Source organism: Ictidomys tridecemlineatus, chromosome 3 (assembly GCF_052094955.1).
Source record: "Ictidomys tridecemlineatus isolate mIctTri1 chromosome 3, mIctTri1.hap1, whole genome shotgun sequence".
Classification (NCBI taxonomy): domain Eukaryota; kingdom Metazoa; phylum Chordata; class Mammalia; order Rodentia; family Sciuridae; genus Ictidomys; species Ictidomys tridecemlineatus.
The window spans coordinates 51,920,227-51,942,434 of record NC_135479.1 but is presented as its reverse complement, the minus strand read 5'-3'; the positions used below and the strand labels follow the sequence as shown (position 1 = coordinate 51,942,434).

The 22,208-nt window shown below is 45.9% G+C and overlaps 2 protein-coding genes across 2 annotated transcripts; both read left to right on the top strand.

Annotated features, from left to right (window-relative positions):
• The first annotated feature begins 1,905 nt into the window (after positions 1-1,905).
• Fxr2 (FMR1 autosomal homolog 2) lies at positions 1,906-19,038 on the top strand. Its single transcript, XM_005332817.2, has 17 exons — positions 1,906-2,139; positions 8,804-8,856; positions 9,207-9,300; positions 9,836-9,907; positions 10,021-10,169; positions 10,443-10,536; positions 11,310-11,426; positions 14,851-15,021; positions 15,209-15,287; positions 15,652-15,761; positions 15,973-16,059; positions 16,739-16,958; positions 17,122-17,319; positions 17,406-17,606; positions 17,689-17,784; positions 17,931-18,031; positions 18,346-19,038. Exons 1-17 carry the CDS (start codon positions 2,059-2,061, stop codon positions 18,439-18,441), a joined length of 2,019 nt encoding a protein of 672 aa, XP_005332874.1. The 5' UTR covers positions 1,906-2,058; the 3' UTR covers positions 18,442-19,038.
• Positions 19,039-20,414: 1,376 nt separating this feature from the next.
• On the top strand, positions 20,415-22,041 carry Sox15 (SRY-box transcription factor 15). The gene is made up of 2 exons (XM_005332812.5): positions 20,415-21,068; positions 21,707-22,041. Exons 1-2 carry the CDS (start codon positions 20,476-20,478, stop codon positions 21,861-21,863), a joined length of 750 nt encoding a protein of 249 aa, XP_005332869.2. The 5' UTR covers positions 20,415-20,475; the 3' UTR covers positions 21,864-22,041.
• The last annotated feature ends 167 nt before the right edge of the window (positions 22,042-22,208 follow it).

The window sequence follows — 22,208 nt, the reverse complement described above, 5'->3', positions numbered from 1 at the left end:
GTCAAGCCCCAAGTTGTTTTACCAGTGCTTCTGATCCATTGGCTATCAATCAGATTCCTACAAATCTCTCCTCAGGTTCTATCTATTTGCTAGAGGGCTCACAGAATTCAGGAAAACATTCACCAGTTTATTATTAAGGAAATTACCACAAAGGATACAGATGGGGACATGCATGAGGTGAGGTATAGAAGCAGGCTCAGAGCTTCCCTGCCTTGTCCAAGTGGGCCACCCTCCAAGGCACACCAGGTGTTAAGCTATCTGGAAGCTCTCAAGCCTGTCCTGTGGAGTTTTTCCTGCATGATTGAATAAGCCATTGACCACACTGGAGATCAACTTAACCTTCAGCACCCCCCACACACACACACCAGAAGTTGAGGGATGGGGCTTAAAGACCCAATCTTCTAGTCTGATCTTGGTCTTTCTAGTGACCATCCCCCCTACCTGAAGCTGCCTTGAGAGCTGCCAGTCATTCGTTGACTCATTTGTATAAAGGCATCAATTGGAGATTAGAGGGATTTAAGGAGTTGAATGTCAGGAAACAGAGACATAGACCAAATAAATATTTTACAAATGGCCCTAGATACCAGTTTCCTGATGGATGATCTTGATCAAGAGATAGTGAAGCTGGTAAAGCCATTTATTAGCGGGAGACAGAAAAATTCAATTTTATGCCCTTGGTTTATCTCAGTCTGGCAAGGATTACTCCCCCACCCCCACCCCGCGGGAATTAAACCCAGGGGAGCTTTACTACTCAGCTACATCCCTGCCCTATTTATTTATTTATTTATTATATTTTTGGTACAGGGGATTGAACCCAGGAGTGCTTAACCACTGAGCACATCCCCAGCCCTTTGTTGTTGTTGTTTTTCAAGAGGATCTCACTAAATTGTTGAGCCTGGCTTTGAACTTGCGATCCTCCTGCCTCAGCCTCCGGAGGGGTTGGTATTACCAGCGGCGCCCCGCTCGGCTGCATTTGGTTTTCGGTATGGCTTATGAAATTATTCTTTAACTCTTCATTATATTAAAATCTTCTCAAGCCAAGGGCAATAGCTCTTTCTTCCCCCTGTGGTGCTGAGGAGTGAACCCTAGACCTAGCATGCTGAACAAACACTGTAGCACTGAACAAGAACTGTAGCACAGGTTAAGAATCCTGACTCTTGCAGAGAGTTATAGATACTTAAGACAGTCAACACATGCGCGCAGCAGGCAAAGCCTAGCGCGTGCGCACCAGGCTCTCGGCCTTTCGGCTCCTCCTTTTTTTTCTTTGGAGCGTGCGCACAAAGAAAGACAAAGGTGGAGAAAGTGACCAAGCAGTCATTCAAGCGCATGCCCATCCCAAACTTGTCCGAGCCCCTGGGGCTCACTATGGTGAAGTGGGTGTGGCCAGCCGGGCGGCGGAACTCCAATCCGAAGGAGTGAACTTGGTTCCTCCCTCCCCATGATTGGTTTGCACTTAGTGTTGTGGGGCGGGGAAAGGAAGAGAGGCGGGCGGTGGAGTGATGGGGAGGCGAATAAAGAGAGTGCATCTTGTTCTGCGCAAGCGCAAGGAAGCGACCAGGAGGGGGCGTGAGAGAGTGGAGGGGAATGTGGAAGCCCTGATGCGCTGGCGAGCGCGAGTGGGGTCGCCAGCTTTGACGCCTGCGCTGTGGTCCTATAGCCCCGCGCGCGGCGGGCGGGTGCCGGGTGCGCCTGCGCAGTAGGCGGCAGCGGCGGAGGCAGGGGGAGGTGGAGGCCGTGGAGCGGCAGCGGCGGGTCCCGGGACTGAGGCAGCAGCGGGGCCGGCGGCGGGCGGAAGCTGAGGTGACGAAGGCAGCGGCGGCGGCGGCCGTTCCCCTCACGGTGGCGGAGACCAAGGCGGCGGCGGCGGACGGGGAGCGGCCCGGCCCCGGCCCCCTGCTCGTTGGCTGTGGCAGGGCCGCCGTGGGGCCGGCCCGGCTCCCGCCCCCCGCGGCTCCCCCTCCGGCTCCTCCTCCGGGGAGACGCCGGGGGCCCGGCCCGGCCCGCACTCAGAGCGCTGCTTCTGCTGCTGCCGCCGGAGTCGGAGGCGGTGGCGGCGCCATGGGCGGCCTGTCCTCTGGGGGGGATGTGGAGCCGGGACTGCCGGTCGAGGTGCGCGGCTCCAACGGGGCCTTCTACAAGGTGAGGCAGCGCGCCGACCCTGGACACCCTCTTTGGCCCCCTCCCCGCAGCCGGAACTGGGAAGAGTGGGGCGGGATCAAGCTCCTGTAGCTGACCCTTAGAACCTTCGACCCACGCTCCCACCCGCAGCCCTCCTGGGCAGATCGCTGTGAGTTAGCCCTCTTCCTCTTATTTTTGACCCCTCTATTACACCTGTTTTTACCTCCAGTTCCGAGAAAATGGACATCAGGTCATTATTGTGCTTGGATCCGCGCTCCTTGCCCCCCATGATAAACCTCTTTACCCAGCTTCTAATTGACTTTCTTGCTTCCTAGTGAAAGACATACCTTAGCCCTTAATCACATCTTCCCTTCAGTCTAAGCACATGGAGAATTTTCTTTCTTCTCCCACATGAACCCCTTGGGAAGGTCCTCTGTCCCATATTGGATCCTTTAATCTTCCTCGGGGAGTCTTCTGTCTACTGGCTGTGGAACATTCACCCCACTTTCCTCTTATATCCCCGTTCCCAGCCGAAGGAGAAACGGTCAAAATCCATTTATGACATTTGGCATCTTTAGTCCCAGGTTATATCAGTCGAGTTGTCTCCCAGCCAACCATAAAGTGGATTCTTTTTACAAGTCTGTCATCCGTCACACCTTTATTCCAAGCCCAGCTGATCTGCCATTCTACTCAGGGATGGATCGTATTTGGTATTTCACTTTGACCTCAGTTACATTTGGATCATTCATATAGTTTTTCATCTTGAGAGCATAATAAGCTTCTTATTCATATCTCTTAAAAGGATGCCTGTTTGATGGGTCCTGATGGAAGACCCACCTCTGACCCCAGAATTAACCCTAAGATTCCTTAGGTTTCTATCTCAAGGATTTCCACTTCTGGAAGTCGTTTGGTCAACTCTCCCAGTTTCTGATCTGTCAATATTTTCTGGAAGGAGACAGGGACTATCTTTTTCAAAAGAACCTTGGTTATTTCAGTTTTTCTCTTGCCCAGGATTTTTTTTTTTAATCCTTTTACTACCATGATTTTCTAGGTCACTTGCCCCCCCCACCCCCCAACACACACCCATTTAGTCAGAGAAAGACCCTGGCCTTTTCTTTTTCCTCTCTGTCTGGGAGTGGGACCTAGGGCCTTGTGCATGCTAATCAAGCACTTAACCATGGAGCTATATCCCAACCCTTTAATTTTTGAGACAGCTTACCTCCAAGTTGTTCAGGCTGACTGTGAACTTGAGATTCTCCTGCATCAGCCTCTCCAGTAGCTGGGATTATAGGTGTGTGCCACCACTCCTGGTAGAGAGAAAACTTCTTGACTCTCAGGAATTTTTTCTTTGTGTGACTGATGGAATTCTGAACTTTTTTGCATTTTATGCCTAGAATTGTCCCAGACTTTCTGATTCCTGTTTCATTTTTTTTCATTTCACCCTGGGAGGCGGGAGAAAAGATACTGCTCAGAATGTCAGGTATGAGGAGGAGGGCCCCCTTTCCTTCAGTTCTCTCAGGTCATTTTCTCTCAATAGATCTTTCTACCTTCTCATGCCCTTGGAAGAATTTCTCTGACTGTGAAATCATGGAAGGCTTAGCTGAAAAGGTTTGTTTGTGCCCCTCACTGCAGTTGATAAGTTCATTTTTGTCTTTTTTTTTTTTTTTTTTTTAAAGCTCACTTTAAATTCCTACCATTTTTATCTTTCCTTGCCAGATTTCTTTTTTTCTTTTTTTGTGGTGCTGGGGATTGAACCCAGGGCCTTGGGTATAGAAGGCAAGCACTCTACTGACTGAGCTATATCCCTAGCCCCCAGATCTCTTTATATGCAAGTCTTTGCCTTTTTATCCTAAAATTCTCTATTCCTGTGTAATCCCCAGGAATCACCTTATTTTGTTTCTAGCTGAAGGACACTCTCAGCTGATCTCTTTTCTCATTTTCTGCATACTTTCATAACTCTTGGGACTTTTTCTTCTATCCTGCCTACCTTCATAACATTTCTGTTTTCTTTGGCAAAAAGTCTCTTAATTCCTTCTGGTTCTAATAGAACACATTTATCTCATATCCTGTCCCCCCAACTTGTTTTACCTTTGTTGAAATAACCTTCCTCATAAAATATTAGCCCTTTTTCCCATAGTGTCTTGTCCTTCATTTGGATCCTTCTCACCTATAAGTTCTCGCTTTCAAGAAGAGCAGTTCTCAAATTGAGTCTAAGATCAAGATTTTTTTTTTTTCCTAGAGGTATAGGAACCTTACACAGCTAGGCAAGATTGGTATCTAGTTCAGGCTGGCAAGGGACACATTTCCTGTTCCATAAAGGAGTATCCTACAGAAAGTATCTCTGAATCTTTCCTTTTTCTCCTGTGAGCTATGGGAATGATAGACTTGAGTGAAGAAGGGACAGAATAGGGTTTAGTTGGAGTTGAGCCTAAAGCTAGATAATGTAGGTTTTGTGTTCTGACTACCTTAGCATTTTCTGCTCCATGACTGAGTTAAAAACAAATCTCTAAATTCAGACTAATCCTTTTTCAACTCTCAGTGCCATATAGATACTTATCCATTCTGACCTTGCTACTGATTTAATATTCATGACTCAGCAAACCTTGGTGTGGTCAAGCAGTGTTTACATTGCTTCTAGAACTATAAATTTTGTGGAGGTCCTTTTTCTTCTTTGAGAATTGAGTCCTATTTTAATTTTCTTCCAGGACAGATGGCAGATCTGACATCTAAGTTATTTTGTAACTATCCCACCAATCCTTCCTTTTCTGTTAGAATGTAATTTGTTTTTCTTTTACGTGTACACTTCAAAATGAACTATCTATTCACCTCCTAGGACACAGTTATCCTACTTTCTAGACCTTGCCTAGATATTCTAATTCTTATTCATTCTTTTTTTTCTTTTTCTCCTTGGCAGTGCTTGGGATTGAACCCGTAACTCATCCATGCTAGACAAGCATGCTACCACTGAAGTATACTAGCAGCCCTCATTTCCTCTTTTTTTTTTTTTTTTTTAATTGGCACTAGGAATTGAACCCAGGTGTGCTTTTTCACTGAGCTACATTTCCAGCTCTTTTTATTTTTTGAGACAGTCTCACTAAGTTGCTTAGGGCCATGTGAAGTTGCTCAGGCTGGCTTTGAACTTGGCGATCCTCCTGCCTCAGCCTCTCAAGTTGCTGGGATTATAGGTATGTGCCAGTGTACCTAGCCCTCATTCCTTTCTTAATGAATGGGGCATCATCAAATTCGGACTCCTCTTGCTTTTTCTCCTAGAAGTCCTTTTTTTTGATAGGTCAGGACTAGAATATAGGGTGAAGGTGGGGACTGATTTCGTATTTTTTGATTTGAGAAACAAATACCTAGAAACCTAGAACATTTTTTTTCTCTGCCTACCTGGTGCTAGATCCCAGAAGACAAAAACCAGTATATAGTACAGCCACTGAATCAAGTCATCCTCTGGATCTGGATGGTTTTCTAACAGATTTTGCTCCTGCCCTTATTTGCTTATTTTCCCAGTGAGCATAGAGTGAGCAGGACTTGGAGCTCATTTTCTCCCACTGGTATCCTCAAAGGAAAACAAAAACAAAAACCATTATCAAGGCTAATGGGTAGAATTAAAGATCAGAGATAGGATTGGAATGTGTAATTGGGAAAAGACCTACTTTTGGAGGATATTTGAAGGAAAAAAGACCTTGAAAGTATAAGGGTGAGTGACATTTATTTTGAACTGCTCAACGATGTGAGGGCTGACCCCATTCTGAGTTTTAGCATTTTGCCTTGGAAATCATGGTGAAAAAATATATATATAATACTGTTAACCCTGTGAGCCAACTCCAACATGGTAGAGGATAATTGGATTAAAGATAATGGCATAGTGCAAATCTCTTCATAAAAGAGGCAGACAGGTGATTCTCCTCTGTCTCCTTTCCATTTCCTTTTGTCTCATCCCTAAAATGTTTTGGAATAGGTTACTCTTATCTTGATAACCTATTATGAAGACTTGGAGGTAGACATTTTGGGTAAAGAATCTGACAAGAGTCAGGTTGACATATTTCTAGAAATTTAGACAAACCCTAATAAAGAGGATAAGAGAGCTGGGTGCAGTGGCATACACCTGTAATCCCAGTGACTCAGGATGTAACTCAGGTAAAAAGCCCCTGGGTTAATCCCTAGTACCAAAAAAAAAAAAAAAAAATGACTGGAGATGTAGCTCAGTGGTGAAGGGCCCCTGGGTTTAATTCCCAGTACAAAAATAAAGGGGGTGGGGGTGTGGAAAGAATTATCTCAGAAGTAAGCACATGCTTAACATGTGCAATCCCTGGGTTCAATTCTCAGCACCACAAAGACAAAATGAAAAAGGGGTAGGAATAAGATAATAGTGGTTGTAGGAAGGAGGCACTTAGGAAGTAACTAAGGAAAGTATTCAGAAGGGAAAAATAACCCAGGAAGATAATAAGGAGTTAGAGTCCCTCAGAAGACTTGTGTAGAGACTGGTAGGAGTGACCCAGCAGCTTGGGAGGCTGAGACAGGACGATCTTGAGTTAAGAGCCAGCTTCAGCAATAGCAAGGTGCTAATCAACTCAAGTGAGACCCTGTTTCTAAATGAAATACAAAATAGGCTGGGGATGTGGCTCAGTGGTCAAGTGCCCCTGAGATCAATCCCAGTACAAATATATATATATATATATATATATAGTGGTAGGAGTGAATATTGTTTCTGAATGAAGAGGATTTATAAGCATTTCTTGAGAAGAGATCATCAGAGAAAGATAAAAATTTGGTTTAGAAAGAGACCCAGAAGTAGTAATAAGTACATGCCTTGGATAGTAGTAAGGCTTTATAATAGTTTTTTTTTTTAAGTATTTTTTTTTGAGAGAGAGAGAGAATTTTTAATATTTATTTTTAGTTTTCGGCGGGCACAATATCTTTGTATGTGGTGCTGAGGATCGAACCCGGGCCGCACGCATGCCAGGCGAGCGCGCCACCGCTTGAGCCACATCTCCAGCCCAGTAGTAAGGCTTTAAGAAAGAACTGGGCTCCATAATAAGTTCCTGTCCCTAAAAAAAGAAAGGTGGCTTGTATCAAGAATGAAATTTAAGCTGAGTATGGTAGTGCTGCTCTTGTAGTTTTGGCAATTTGGGAGGCTGAGGCAGGAGGATTGCAAGTTTGAGGGTAGCCTCCATAATTTAGCAGGGTCCTATTGCAAAAAATGGCTGGGGATGTTCCTCAATAATAGAGCACACTGGGTTTAACCTTTAGAACTGCTATAAATAAACGGCTGGGAATGTGACTGTAGTAGTGTACTTACCTAGCGTGTGTGAGGCCATGGGTTCAATCCCCCAGTACCTCCCAACAAAAAGTTCACCAACTGAGTGGTTTCATATCATTCTATATTAATTTTTTTAACAAAAATGAAAAAGACAATTTATAGGGAAGGTAGTCTTTTCAACAAATGGTTCTGGAACAACTGGATACCTATAGGTAAAAACTAAAGTTTGATCAATTCTCATTTCAGTACAAAATTTACCCTCAAAACAGATTATAGATCTAAATATAAAACAAAAAACTATACAGATTCCAGAGAAGACATAGAAAACCTGTGTGGTCTTGGATTAAGCAGATTTCTAGAATTAAACCAAAAGTATAGTTAATAAAAGAATAAACTCAAATTGAATTTTGTCAAAATTAGAAATCCCTAATTTTGAATGTGTGAAAAAATAGGGAAGGCAGAAAAATTAGGTTTGGGGTTAAATAGGTAGTTTAGGATTTAGGAGGCTGAATATATCCTCTTCAGTGAGGACCGAAAGAGATGGACCAACTACCTGATAATCTCTTTTTCTTTTTCTTTTTTTTTTTTTAATTTTAAATATATTTTTGTTGTAGATGAGCACAATACCTTTATTTATTTTTATGTGGTACTGAGGATTGAACCCAGTGCCTCATAACTGTGAGGCAAGCGCTCTACCCCTGAGCCACAACCCCAGCCCCAGTCCCTTTTTCTTTTATTAGTGACCTCAAGATGGGGTCTTCTATAGATTTTATTTTCAAATTCAGCAATCATTCTATCATTTAAAAGTCATGTCTTTTAAATCCTAATTTTTTCTTCTGTAAAATTATATTCTTTACTTTGAACTACTCCAGTGTTCTTTTTATACTCCAAGGACCCTGGGCATCAAGAACACCAAGTGTGCTGAGCTCTCTTGCTGTAGGGGAGAGCTGGACCCTTCTCTCAGCAGATCCTGATGTCCTCTAGGTGTTCCAGGATAGCCTTATACTGTCTCATGGGATATTCTTAGCCTTGCTGTTGTTGGTATTTTAATTGAACTCTGGCAGGCTGTTCAGCACAACAGAAGGAAGACACAGATAGGGAGGCCCCTGTCAGAGCCAGAGTAGACCACCAGTTTGCAGACTGTTCTGTTGCAGGTGGTACTTCCTCTTCTACTTAGTTTGCATCCTGTTTTATATCTGTATTTTGCCACAGATATCTCTTTCCATGCCAATATCATTTTTTTCTCTAACTTACCATTCTCTTCCTAGTACAGCCTTTCTGACCCTGTCTTTAGACTGCTTGTGGCCCCGCCTAAAACTTTAGTTTAAGGGTTTCAAGTGTCTCTGTTCCCCTGATGGCTAAAGTGGTGGTGAAATGTCATTTTATGTTTTGTACATTAAAAAAAAAAATTCTTTCCAGGGCTTTGTGAAGGATGTCCATGAAGACTCCGTCACCATCTTCTTTGAAAACAAGTAAGACCTTGGGAATAGAGAACCCAGCATACTAGGTCCTAGAAGAAGAGTGGAGAAGAGGGGGCGGCTGAGTCTTATGAGGCATATAATAGGTAGGGAAGAGCCAAAGATTTTTGTGGGTAACATATGGATCCCAGGAGAGGAAAGGGCTGAATATTTGGTGACATTGGGGACATTTGCTAGATATTAGCAAGAAGTGGAAGATGGCATCACTATGAAGCAAGGCCTGGAGTTTAGCTTCAATTTACTAGGGAAGGTGGAAGTCACCCAGCTGAGGCAGTAACCCCTTCCTAAAGAAATGGGTGACCACATCAGTTTGAATAGCTTTCATAACACTATTTCTCTTACAGTTGGCAGAGTGAAAGACAGATTCCTTTTGGGGATGTTCGGCTACCACCTCCGGCTGACTATAATAAGGAGATCACAGAAGGGGATGAAGTGGAGGTAAGGGCAGGGAAGAAAAGAAGAACATCACTTTTATTCTCACGATCCTAGGCTCTTCTCTGGTTATTTGGTGCTCTTTTCTCCAGCTCAGCTACCACATCCAGCCATATAGCCTTTGGGGAAGTGATCAGCCAAAATCAGGGAGCTCCCCAGGTTCAGGGGATTAACTTTTCTTCCATTTGTGATAATAGCATCTAAAATCCACTGCTGTTAGATGTGGTAGTATGTTGTTAGGTGTGGTAGTGTAGCCTGTAGTCCTAGCAACTTGGGAAGCTGATGGAAGAGTATTGCTTGAGGATTGATTAGTCTAGGAGTTCAGGGCCAGAATTGGCAGCATAATCAAGACCCCATCTCTAAAAATTATTAGTAATAATAATAAATAAAAAGTCTAGTGCTCTCTGATTTTTAATTAGTAATCTCTTCCTCTGATTTTCTTTATCCTTGGTTTAGGATGCATCCCAAGTATATTAATGCTTATTCCATTCTTGATGTTTGGGATGGTCTTCAATGTCTCTTTGATTTCCAACTCCTTCAGGTTTATTCTCGAGCCAATGAACAGGAACCTTGTGGCTGGTGGCTGGCCCGTGTGCGGATGATGAAGGGAGATGTGAGTGATTGTAAAGTTTGGAGAACTTTTTGAACAAATGTTTTATTCATTCATGGATAGGTAGCAGATAGATGTTCAGGCCATCTGCAACTTCTTTCTTTCCATCTTACCAGTTTTATGTCATTGAATATGCTGCCTGTGATGCCACCTACAATGAGATTGTCACCCTGGAGCGACTTCGGCCAGTTAATCCCAATCCCCTTGCAACCAAAGGCAGCTTCTTCAAGGTTACCATGGCTGTGCCTGAAGATCTGAGAGAGGCGTGAGTATCAGGGAGGTCAGGAATGGAAAATCTTCTTTGCAGCCCTAATGTCTGTCCTTATTTCTCCCAGGCCCATTCCCATTATTCAGTCTTATCTATTGTTTCCCTGGCCCTCTATAGTTAATTTGGTTCATGTTATTTCCTTGGCCCTTATAGTTCATGTCCCTTTCATTTCCCATCCCTGTTTTTTAACTGTGGTCTCTTCTCTCTCTGCTTTTTGTCCCCTGAACCTTTTATTGTACTCTATTCTGAATACTTTACTCTTTCTTGCAGCTGCTCCAATGAAAATGTCCATAAAGAATTCAAGAAAGCACTGGGAGCTAATTGCATCTTTCTCAACATCACAAATAGTGAACTCTTTATTCTGGTGAGTTTATTCTGCATGAATTTCATGTAAACCCTTTCAACAATTTTCTCTTTTTCCTTTTTAGCCTCTTTGCAGAAAGGGAGAAGCCAAATTGGGCTTATATTTATTTGTTAGAAAAATTTATTGCTCCTAACCCTACAGGCGCCAAGGCATCAGTAGCCTTAGTTTTCCTTGTGTATAACCCTATTTCCCCCCGCCCCTCACCCCCCTGTGTGCTGGGGATCCAACCCAGGGCCTTCTATTTATTGCGCACACTCTACCATTGAGCTAGAACTAGAGTTCGGGACTCTATCTTGGATATTTGGATTTTCAAAAATAAGACTGTGTTAGTCACGTATGGTGGCACATATCTGTAATTCCAGCAGCTTGGAAGGCTGAGATAGCAGGATTGCAAGTTTGAGGGCAGCCTGGGCAATTTAGTGAAACCCTGTTTCAGAGTAAATAAAAAGGTTGGGGATATAGCTCAGTGATAAAGCACCCCTGGGTTTACTCCCCAGTACCAAAGGAAAAAAAAAAAAAAGAGAGAGAGAAAAAAAAAAAGAAAAAGAGACTGTATATCTTTTATTATATACTTGCTCCTTGCTTTTTGTCTACAACTAACCCCCTTAGGTACCCAGATAGTTGGTTCTTGTGAGACTAACGTTAGATTTTCCTCTTGCCTACGTTATTTCTTCTGACCTTTTCCAGGGACTCAGGCATTCTGATTTCTAGCTACTGGCATTTTCCCAGTGTATATGCACAGCTTTAATGACTTCACATTGGTTTCTTCCCAGTCAACCACAGAAGCCCCTGTGAAGCGGGCATCTCTGCTGGGTGATATGCATTTCCGAAGCCTGCGCACCAAACTGCTACTTATGTCCCGAAATGAAGAAGCTACCAAGCACCTAGAGGTAAGTTCTGATCCCCTAATGTTATTTTCCCCTTCCTTTCCTGCCCCATTATTGTCTCATGCTCTTGTGTTTATGGAACAAAAAGGCTAAAGCTGTTCCTGACTGTTAAACCTGGATCAGCTATTTTATCTCATACTCCTTCAGATGTTAAGAGCTCCATCGTGTTGTGGTACAGTTATTTTCAAATGTTCTTTTAAGGTAGGAAGTCCAATGATGAAATGAAATTTTACTTGAAATGCAGTCAGATAAACACTGTCTAATAAAAGTGCAAAGAGGGTACTGGGCTCAGTGACACATGCCTATAATTCAGCAATCTGAGAGGCTTAGGCAGGAGGATCGAAAGTACAAGGCCATCCTGGTCAACTTAATGAGACCCTGTCTCAAAATATTAAATACATAAAGGGCTGGAGATGTAACTCAGTGGTAAAGTGTTAAAGTGTCCCTGAGTTGAATCCCTAGTACCACCAAAAAAAAAAAAAAAAAGAATCAAAGAAAGAAAGGAGAAAGAAGGGGCTGGGATTGTGGCTCAGCGGTAGAGCGCTTGCCTAGTATGGGCGGGACCCAGGTTCGATCCTCAGCACAACATAAAAATAAAGGCATTGTGTTGTGTCCATCTACACCTAAAAAAATAAATATTTAAAAAAAAAAGAAAGGAGGAAGAAATCCTGATTCTTACCTCTAGCAGTGCCCCCAGATTGCCTCTAATCCAAACTGCCTTGTGAGATCTTTGTGGGATATCTGTGAGAACCACTTGGACACTGGGAACACTGCTAGACTTGGAATCCTATCTTGCTTTGTCAAATAAAGCGTCCTTTGGAAAATCATTTGATTTCAACAAGCTTTCTCTTTTTCATCTATGACAGTGAAATAGTTAGAAAAGAATATTTGTACAAATTTATTTGGTTGGGGTGTTTTGTGGCACTGGGATCCACAAGTGCTCTGGAGATACATATCCAGGCCCTCTATAGATTCTGTTTGTTTGTTTGTTTGTTTGTTTATTGGTACCAGGGACTGAACTCAGGGACACTTGACCACTGAGCCACATCCTGATCCCTATTTTATTTTATTTAGAGACAGGGTCTCACTGAGTTGCTTACCCCCTCACTTTTGCTAAGGCTGACTTTGAACTTGAGATCCTCCTATTTCAGCCTCCTAAACCACTGGGATTACATGTTTGCGCCACCGCTCCCCGCCTCTCTATAGATTTTTAAGTTCTGAAATCCTGTAATCATCAGGTTCCCTTTTCCTAGGTATTATACCGTCTAAATGGTAGAGCGTTTGTGTGTATGTGTGTACACGTGTACATGTACATCTGTTTTCATTTTTCAAGTGAACTGATCCTTTGGGAGGCTTTTCTGTGAACCTGTGCAAATTTTGGATTATGACAATCTTTCACTTTCCAGGAATGCTTCTGAGGGCACTGCCAGTATAAAATTCACCATTATTGGGCTGGGGATGTGGCTCAAGCGGTAGCGCGCTGGCCTAGCGTGTATGCGGCCCGGGTTCGATCCTCAGCACCACATACAAACGAAGATGTTGTGTCCGCCGAGAACTAAGAAAAAATAAATAAATGTTAAAATTCTCTCTCTCTCTGTCCCCCTCTCTCTCTCACTCTCTCTTTAAAAAAAAAAAAAATTCACCATTATTGTCAGATGATTCAAACTTTCTGTTCTGGTTTCCAGTGTGCAGGTTTTCTGGTCATGAAAAGGTAGACTGTTCATCTCTTTAGGACTTGGCTATATTGATCTGTATAGTAACTTAAATAAGCTTAGTTAGGCATAGGTCCAAAGTGTGAAAAATAGGGACATGGGGCTGGGGTTGTGGCTCACCAGTAGAGCTCTTGCCTAGCACGCATGAAGCACTGGGTTCGATCCTCAGTGCCACATAATAAAATAAAGATTATTGTGTACACCTACAACTAAAACAAATATTTTTTTTTAAAAAAGGAAAAAGAAAAATAGGGACATGTCCTTCTTTTTAAGATATCTTGCCTTTTGTTTGTTATTATTTCATTTTAAAATTATTTAAAATTCTAACTATACCCAGCTACTCAGGAGGCTAAGGCAGGAGGCTAGCTTGAGTGTAGGAGTTGGTGGCCAGCCTCGTCGACATAGCAAGAAACTATTTTTTAAAAAATACATACATACACGGATATTAACTATGACATATAAGAACTAATACAACAAATGCCTTTATTCCTTAAAGCAGATTATTTTTGGTGCTGGGGATCGAACTTGGGACCCCGAGCATGCTAATCATGTGCTACCACTGAGCTACACCCCCAACGCAGTTTAAGAAATAAAATCCTTCTCTATCTTCTCTAGAAGATATTAGTAAGTCATGGATCTTCTCCTCTTCCTCCAAAACTTAGTAAAATTTTGAACACCCCACTAAGTGTCTTGTCCCAGTTCTCTCTTGTGCCTAGTGTGCTCCTTGCAATAATTCCACTCTGTCCATCTTAGAAGTAAGAAATGGTGTATTGTGATCTTTCAGTGGCCCGGTCAGTTGTTTTCACTACTTGGTGCATTCTACCTTGACTCAACTTTTCCAGAAAACTTTTGAACCTTTCTTATTTTCTTGACCCTGAACCCAGGGATCCCTCTGAAGGCTGGTTGAGAAATAAAGTAGAACTGTGGTATTCCATAGGCTCATTTTCTGCTTTTCTTAACTCCTTTTTACTCAACTTGTTAAATTTTGGGAAGAATGGTTATTTGTTTGGTTAAGGTAAGGATTTCTTACACTTGTCGGTACCTTGGGAAAAGAACTTTCTTTTTTTTTTTAATTGGTTGTTCACAACATTACAAAGTTCTTGACGGGAAAAGAACTTTCACATCAACCTTGTCTGATACTCTTGGTAGTCTTGAGAATGAGGTAGGGTCAGTTGCAATCACTTAGCAGGTGACAGACCAGAGGCACAATGTGTATTTTGTTCAGGATCACACAACCCTATTGATAGTGTTAAAGCCAACTCCAGAACTTTGGTGACTCCAGCCCATACTCTGCCCTTATTATACCATCCTCCTCTTCCCTACCCCATTGGTATTTAAAAGTTTCTACATTTTGTACAAAGGTCTTAGAGCTCTGAGAGCAGACTCCAGGGTGGTTCTGGCTTTCTTATTTAAGTTACGCAGGCACATTAGACAGGTATTCTGAGATTCTGCCACCATGATTTTTTTTGATACTGGGGATTGAACCCCGGGCGTTTAACCACTGAGCAACAACTCCAGCCCCTTTTAAAAAATATTTTATTTAGAGACTTTTTATTTTATTTAGGTTCTTACTAAGTTGTTTAGGGCTTCTAAGTTGCTGAGGTTGGTTTTAAACTCAAGATCATCCTATCAGCATCCTGAGCTGCTGGGATTACAGGCGTGCACCACTGCACCTGGCTCACCACCGTGATTCTTACAATGTCTTTTCTTCTCAGACAAGCAAGCAGTTGGCAGCAGCGTTCCAGGAGGAATTTACGGTGCGAGAGGACCTGATGGGTCTGGCAATTGGGACTCATGGTGCCAATATCCAGCAGGCCCGAAAAGTACCTGGGGTGACGGCCATTGAGTTGGGTGAAGAGACTTGCACTTTTCGCATCTATGGGGAGGTTAGCAAAAGATCTCTATCTTCAGGATCTTAGGTTATAGACGGAAGGGAGGCTAACAAACAAACCTGATTATGGTGCACTTTTTCCTTGCCTTTGGTGGTAGCCAGTTTCCCCAAAATGATTGGAGATAATTGTTGGAGATCCAGGTCCTTGGTTTTAGTAACATCTCTTTACTTTTCTTCCATAGACTCCTGAGGCATGCCGACAGGCCCGAAGCTACCTGGAGTTTTCTGAGGACTCTGTGCAAGTGCCCAGGAACCTGGTTGGTGAGTTTGGGTGTATGTGTAGAAGAGAATAGAATAGAAAGCATAGAAAGCTGGTGCAGCTTTCTATGGGGGTGTTGCTGAGTTGCAGAGTACTTGCCTAGCATGTATGAGGCCCTAGGTTCAATCACAGTGTGGTGGTGGGGAGAAAGTTGAGTGCAGTGACACCTACTTGGGAAGGTGAGGTGGGCTGATCACTTGAGCCAAGAAGTTTGAAACCAGCCAGATTATTAATAGAGTGATTCCCAGTCTCAAGGGGGAAAAAAAAAAAGCATTAGGGGCCCAGATATGGGATTCTCATAAGTGTTTATTTCCTTTAAAATAAAAGAAAACAGAAAAAGGCCTAATTACTTCTTTACCCTTTCAGGCAAAGTGATTGGAAAGAATGGGAAAGTGATCCAGGAGATTGTGGATAAATCTGGTGTGGTGAGGGTTCGTGTGGAAGGTGATAATGACAAGAAGAACCCCAGAGAGGAGGTATGTGCAACTAGGCCTAGAGATTGGTTTCCAGAAGTAGGAGGGATTATTTTTTGAGGGTTTGTTATTTGCAGAGGGTGGAACACAAATTTTTGTTTACCCCTAGTGGAATTTGATCTCATTGGGTGGGCTCCCCTGGGAGACCAGGTGGGGTTAATATTTGTGTTCTGCTCTCCTTTCTGATCCATCTTTCCTTCTCTCTGCTCTCCAGGGAATGGTTCCCTTCATATTTGTTGGCACCCGAGAGAATATTAGCAATGCCCAGGCTCTGCTGGAATATCACCTCTCCTACCTGCAGGTAGTTATGCTGAAAGCCCAGGAAAGGAGCAGATTGCGTACAGCAAGGGGCAGGGAAGGAGTTCTGAAGGATAAGCTTCAGAATTGGGGTTCCCCATCTGTCATTTTTCATTCTTAGTACTGGGGATTTAACCTAGGACTAGTCTACCACTGAGACACATCTCAAACCTTTTATAAATTTTTCATTCTGAGACAGGGTCTCACTAGGTTGCTCAGCTGGCCTTGAACTTGGTGATCCTCCTGCTTGGCCTCCCATGTTGCTGGGATTACAGTCATGTGCCACCATATCCAGCTTCCAGCCTTTTTTTATTATTTATTTAAGTACTGGGTATTGATCCCAGGGCACTGTGATCCTAGTCTTTTTTATTTTGACACAGAGTTTTGCTAAGCTCTTGAGACTGACCTTGAACTTGCAATCTTCCTGTCTCAGCCTTCCCAGTTGCTGGGATTACAGGCATGTGTCACTGTCTACAAAGACCCAGTTTGTCTTTGTAGAACAAGAACCATTGGTGGAAATTTTGACTGTGGGGTTAGATTCCCAAATTTTCCTTATTCAGCCAGTATCTTCTTTCTCTTTGCATTCTTGAGAGCTTAGCTATGTAGGAGAAGCATGAAAAAAGGGAATTGTCCACTGATCTGTTTCCTTCTTCCATTTCATCTTCCATCTTCTTCCCAATCAGGAGGTGGAGCAGCTTCGCTTGGAGAGGTTGCAAATTGATGAACAGCTTCGCCAGATTGGGCTGGGCTTTCGCCCTCCTGGGAGTGGACGGGGTGGCAGCAGTGATAAGGCTGGCTATACCACTGACGAGAGCTCCTCCTCCTCTCTGCATACAACAAGAACCTATGGTGGCAGCTATGGGGGCCGGGGCAGAGGCCGCAGGACCGGGGGTCCTGCCTATGGTAAGGCACATGTGGGTCCAGTGGGGAGAGGCAGTGGGCTGGGTAAAAACTTGGAGAAAGTCATGATAAGAGATGATTGGCTGGGGGAGCTTGTGAGGGAGAGGAAGAACTGGATCTTGGGGTGGGATGAATGGCCCTGAATAGATGTCACTGTGTTCTTCAGGCCCCAGCTCAGATCCTTCCACAGCTTCTGAAACTGAATCAGAGAAGAGAGAGGAGCCCAGCCGAGCTGGGCCTGGTGACCGGGATCCCCCAACCCGGGGGGAAGAAAGCCGGAGGCGACCGATTGGGGGCCGGGGTAGGGGACCCCCACCTGCTCCCCGGCCCACCTCAAGATACAACTCTTCATCTATTAGCTCAGGTATCACAGGGTTGGTGTCATGAATGTGGGCCAAAAGGAAAGACAAATTTCACCTGACTCCTCATTCCTTTCCTTTCTCTGACCAGTGCTGAAAGATCCAGATAGTAATCCTTACAGCCTACTGGACACATCAGAACCAGAGCCCCCGGTTGATTCAGAGCCTGGGGAACCACCCCCAGCAAGTGCCAGGCGTCGCCGCTCCCGTCGCCGCCGCACTGATGAAGACAGGACTGTCATGGATGGAGGCTTGGAGTCTGATGGGCCCAACATGACAGAGAATGGCCTGGGTGAGGGGCCTGAGAAGTCAGAGATGGGGTGGAATGAGGGATGGGAGAATGGTTGTATGATTTGTTCTCCTGTACCCCACAGAAGAAGAATCAAGACCCCAACGTCGTAATCGCAGCCGTCGCCGCCGCAACCGTGGTAACCGGACTGATGGGTCTATTAGTGGAGACCGCCAGCCAGGTCAGAAGGCACTGCAGGCCAGTAGCCCTCCTAGAGCATAGAATGGGCACATCCTGCCCTGTGTGAAGATCAGGGTTGGGTTTAGTGGGAATCCTGGGGTTGAATACCCAAGTTCCTTCTGAAACTTGATCTTCTGCCTTTCCCAGTGACTGTGGCTGACTATATCTCACGAGCAGAATCCCAGAGCCGCCAGCGGCCACCATTGGAACGCACTAAACCCTCAGAGGATTCTCTTTCAGGACAGAAGGTAGGCAAGCCAGATGCAGCTTACCTCCACTCTTTTTTATTCTAAAGCCGGGGACACACAAAATTTCCCCCAAAAAAATCTCTTAATGAATTTCTGAGGTGTCTGTGTCTGATGGAGTTTAGGCTGCATTGAGAATAGTGCAGAGTTGGAACAGAACAGACAGAAAAGTATGGCTTGCGATGAGTGAAAAGAGTGAAGATGGGGAACCAGCCCCTGGTGTGTGGAGGGCTTAGTGTGAGGGGATGCCTATACTTGGACTTCTACTGACCATCTGCTTTCCTTTTTGTTCATTTTCTTCCCTACTTCCCCCTCAGGGTGACTCTGTCAGCAAGCTTCCTAAGGGCCCCTCAGAGAATGGGGAGCTCTCTGCCCCCCTGGAGTTGGGTAGTTTGGTGAATGGGGTTTCATAAAACCTCCAGCCTGCATCCCTCCCTTCTCCATCTCGCTTGCTGCCCACCACCATGGCCCTCACTGGCCCAACTGACCTGCGCTGGAGCTGCTCTTATCTAGGGGGGAGGGGGGTGGCACAGCAGCTTGGGTCCCCCCCAACCTCCAGGAGCTAGTGGAGGGGTGTGTAACAGGGTCATACCCCCTCCCTCTTGTCCACCCTACCCCCAGGGTGAGGGGAGCCTCCCCTTCCTCATCAGACTGGATGTGCCTTTATCCTCTAATGCCCCAACCTCTGAACACCCCCATTCTCCGCCTGTTGGTGGGGGTGCTCCTTGACCCACCCAGATTTGACATTTCAGGGGGCTCCCCTGCTATCCCTCCTCCCATCCTGTACCCCCATTTCTGGGGCCTCATCACTGTGGAAGACGGGGATAGTAAGGGTATCTGTGGGTGGGAGGCATGGGGAAGGTTTTGGAGTAGAACCAGGGGTATGTATGAAGGGGGGGTGACAAGGTCCCCCAGAGGGAGGGGGGACCAACCTTGTCTGGTGGATGAGAAGGCGTATTTATTTTTCACTGTACAGTATTTAAAAAGAGAATAAAAAAAAATCCAAACGGCTCTGTCTCCTATGTGTTCCTTGTCCAGAGTTTGGGTTCATTTGATTCTCTAGTACAGACCTGCCTTGGTCCCTGGCTCTTATTCTCTATTCCTTTACAGTTGGTTTCTCATTCCAATTTCTAGCATTCCTAAATTCCCCAGCCCCAAAGTACCCTCCTGGTCCAAGGGGGTGGCTCAGGGTGTTGCTCCCTTCCCCCCTGATAGCTGGTAGAGGGAGTTGGGCCACTCCTGTGTCCTGAGTCACAGTGCGGGCTAGGCAGGGCTGTTCTACTCAGAGCTGGAGCTGTTCCTGTTCCTGCTAGGAGCGGAGAGCCAGGGTAGGCTGCTTAATCGGATTACCTGAGGCCCAGGGCATGGGCTGGGCGCTAGGCAGAGTGGGGAGCCTCTGGAACTTAGGGGTGCAACCCTCCTTGCTAGCTGGTCTTTTGTACTGGCTCCAGCGGGCATACCTCTCAGCTCTTGGGAGCTATCCCGGGTTTCCTTCCCACCCCCAACTTCAACTGGTTTTGAGGATAAAACTTGCTGTAATTCAGTAGTAGTGAAGAAATCTGGGGGCTGGAAATGGGAGGGCTTGAGTTTTCTCACCTGGAGAAAAGAGTTGAATCATCACCCAAGCACCTGCTGGAATGACTCAGGAAACAAAAATGGCCTACCTCCCTTTGACTGCCTGACTTTCTTGCCCCAGGGGCAGGTCAGGGTTTGAGGAGAAATAGGCATCAGAAAAGGGATTTGGGTGGGGAGTGGGACTTCCCAAGTTTCTCTAAGCATAACTCTGACCCTGAGGGTTTCTGATGCCCAGAGCACTTGACTCCATTGTGGAAATGAATTGACTTCAAATTGTCAGTGCTTAAAAAGGGAGGGGAGGTGATTTGTAGAACTGGGGCTGGAAGGCCTGACATCTAGGCCTTGGGTGGGGAGTGGGGTGTGGTGCCCAGAGGGTAGGTATTGGAGCTGGGAAGAAAAGGACACCTGGGTTTGCCTAATGGAGGGGGATGTTGGTACGGCCTCTGGGAGGGATTGGGGAGGAGTCAGCTTTAAAAGCTGTTCCTGAACCTGGCCTGGGAGACATACGGCTGAGTGCAGGTGGGATAGGTCTGCAGCACCTCGGCCTCCTTTGTCTGGTAGCTGACAACTACAGAGCAAAAAGGTTTACTACCTCCACCCTAATACCGGACCTTCATTGCAGAGGGTAAGGGAAAAGGAACTGGGAGGTGGGGGACTTGGAAGCAAAAAGGAAAGTAGAGCAATTCTCCAGTATAAGGGTGCCAAAACCAGTGGATTGTGTGCTTGACTCCCCAAAGTGTGCCAACTTGGGAGCAAAAGCTCCATTTCCAGGACTTCGGAGTGGGGAGTAATATCTATCTCGTTAAAGGATTCGAGTTTCTTCATCACTACTTACGATAGAGAAGACACTTCCATTTAAGCGTCTTACCTTTATGTTGAGAGGGCATTCAAGACACCCTCTCAAGGTTTCCCCTGAACCCATGGCACTGCCCTGCTCTTCACAGGCCCAGGCCTGGAGTCTGGAGCCTCCCGCATGCAAGACCTCTACCATCTCTGCTACCTCCTCGTCCTCGGGACCTCAGGAGCGAGAGGGTGCCAAGAGTCCTTTGGTGTCCGCGAGTCTTCCCTTGGAGAAGGTGAAGCGGCCCATGAATGCGTTCATGGTGTGGAGCTCCGCTCAGCGCCGCCAGATGGCGCAGCAGAACCCCAAGATGCACAACTCTGAGATTTCCAAGCGCCTGGGTGCACAGTGGAAGCTGCTGGGTGAGGACGAGAAGCGGCCCTTCGTGGAGGAGGCCAAGCGGCTGCGCGCCAGACACCTGCGTGACTACCCCGACTATAAGTACCGACCTCGGCGGAAAACCAAAAGTTCTAGCACTGGCAATGCCCACTTCAGTCCTGGAGGCAGTGGCCTGGCCTGTGGGGTCCCACTCTGGGGGCCGGGTTACACAGCCACCCAAGGTAGCAGAGGCTTTGGGTACCAGCCCCCCAACTACTCAACAGCCTACCTGACTGGCAACTACAGGTAAGTGCCTGGGAAGTGGGTTGAAGAGCCTTGCAAACCCCTCTTAGGGCCTGGGTCGGGGCAAATGCCAGAGGGCTCTACTGGAGGAGGCGGTTATCCCAGCAAAGGCCACTCCCCTTAGAAGGCTGTGTGTCTCCTGTGAGTAAAGTGTGGGTGGGAGCGTCCTGGTGGCTGGGGTTTTTGCTGGGGGCCTTATCTATGTCACTTTGGAGGTGGTGGTGGCTTTGCAGGGGCAAGTGACAGACCTTTGGATGTGATGGTGTTATCATTATCAGAATGCCCCATTTCCCCCTGCTTCTGGCCGGTATGTGACCCGGCTTCCTCTCCCAGCCCCCAGGGCAAGGAGAGGCCAAACCTAACCTGCCGCTTCCTGGCCTGCTGCCCCAAAAAAGGAAAACAGCCACACAGCACGCAAACCAGCTTGTGAGCATGCCCCAACAGGGCTGCACTGCTCTATAAGCCATCCTAGGTTCTGGTTCCATGCCTGCTGAACCCAGAGTGGCTGAATGGGTGGCAAGCTCTACCTCTATCTGCTCACAACTGGTCAGACTAGTCCCCACATAAGAGTTAGGGACACTGCCCAGACCCTCCAACCAGGGAAGCAAACTCTAATCCCTGCCCCCCATTTCTCTTTACAGCTCTCCCCATTGTAGACCGGAGACCCCCTCGCCGAGTTCTCTCCCACAGAGTGACCCTAGGCTCCAGGGGGAGCTGCTACCTCCCTATAGCCCCTACCTACCCCCAGGTTCTCCCACTCCATACAATCCTGGTGCCATGCCCCTGACCCACCTGTAACTCGCATGGACACACACCTCCCATAAGGGCTGCATTCTCCTTTCCTCCAATCCAGAACAATCCCCTACCCACAGGCTGTAAACCTTTTCCTGGGTTGGACTACAGTTCAGAGATTTGCAGAAAGCAGAAGCAAAACCACACTTAACACAGTTTTGTATGATTAAACGACTTCTCTGTCTTTATTGTTCCATTTGTGCTCCTCTCACTACAGCAGGAACCAGTGCCATCTCCACTCCCTTCCGCCTGGACCTGCCAGAGCAGGAACCTCCTCACCCCACCCTGGGGCCCTGCCTGAGTCATTCTGTCCCCCTTCCCCCACCCCAGCACTGGGGTCTAAGACGTAGT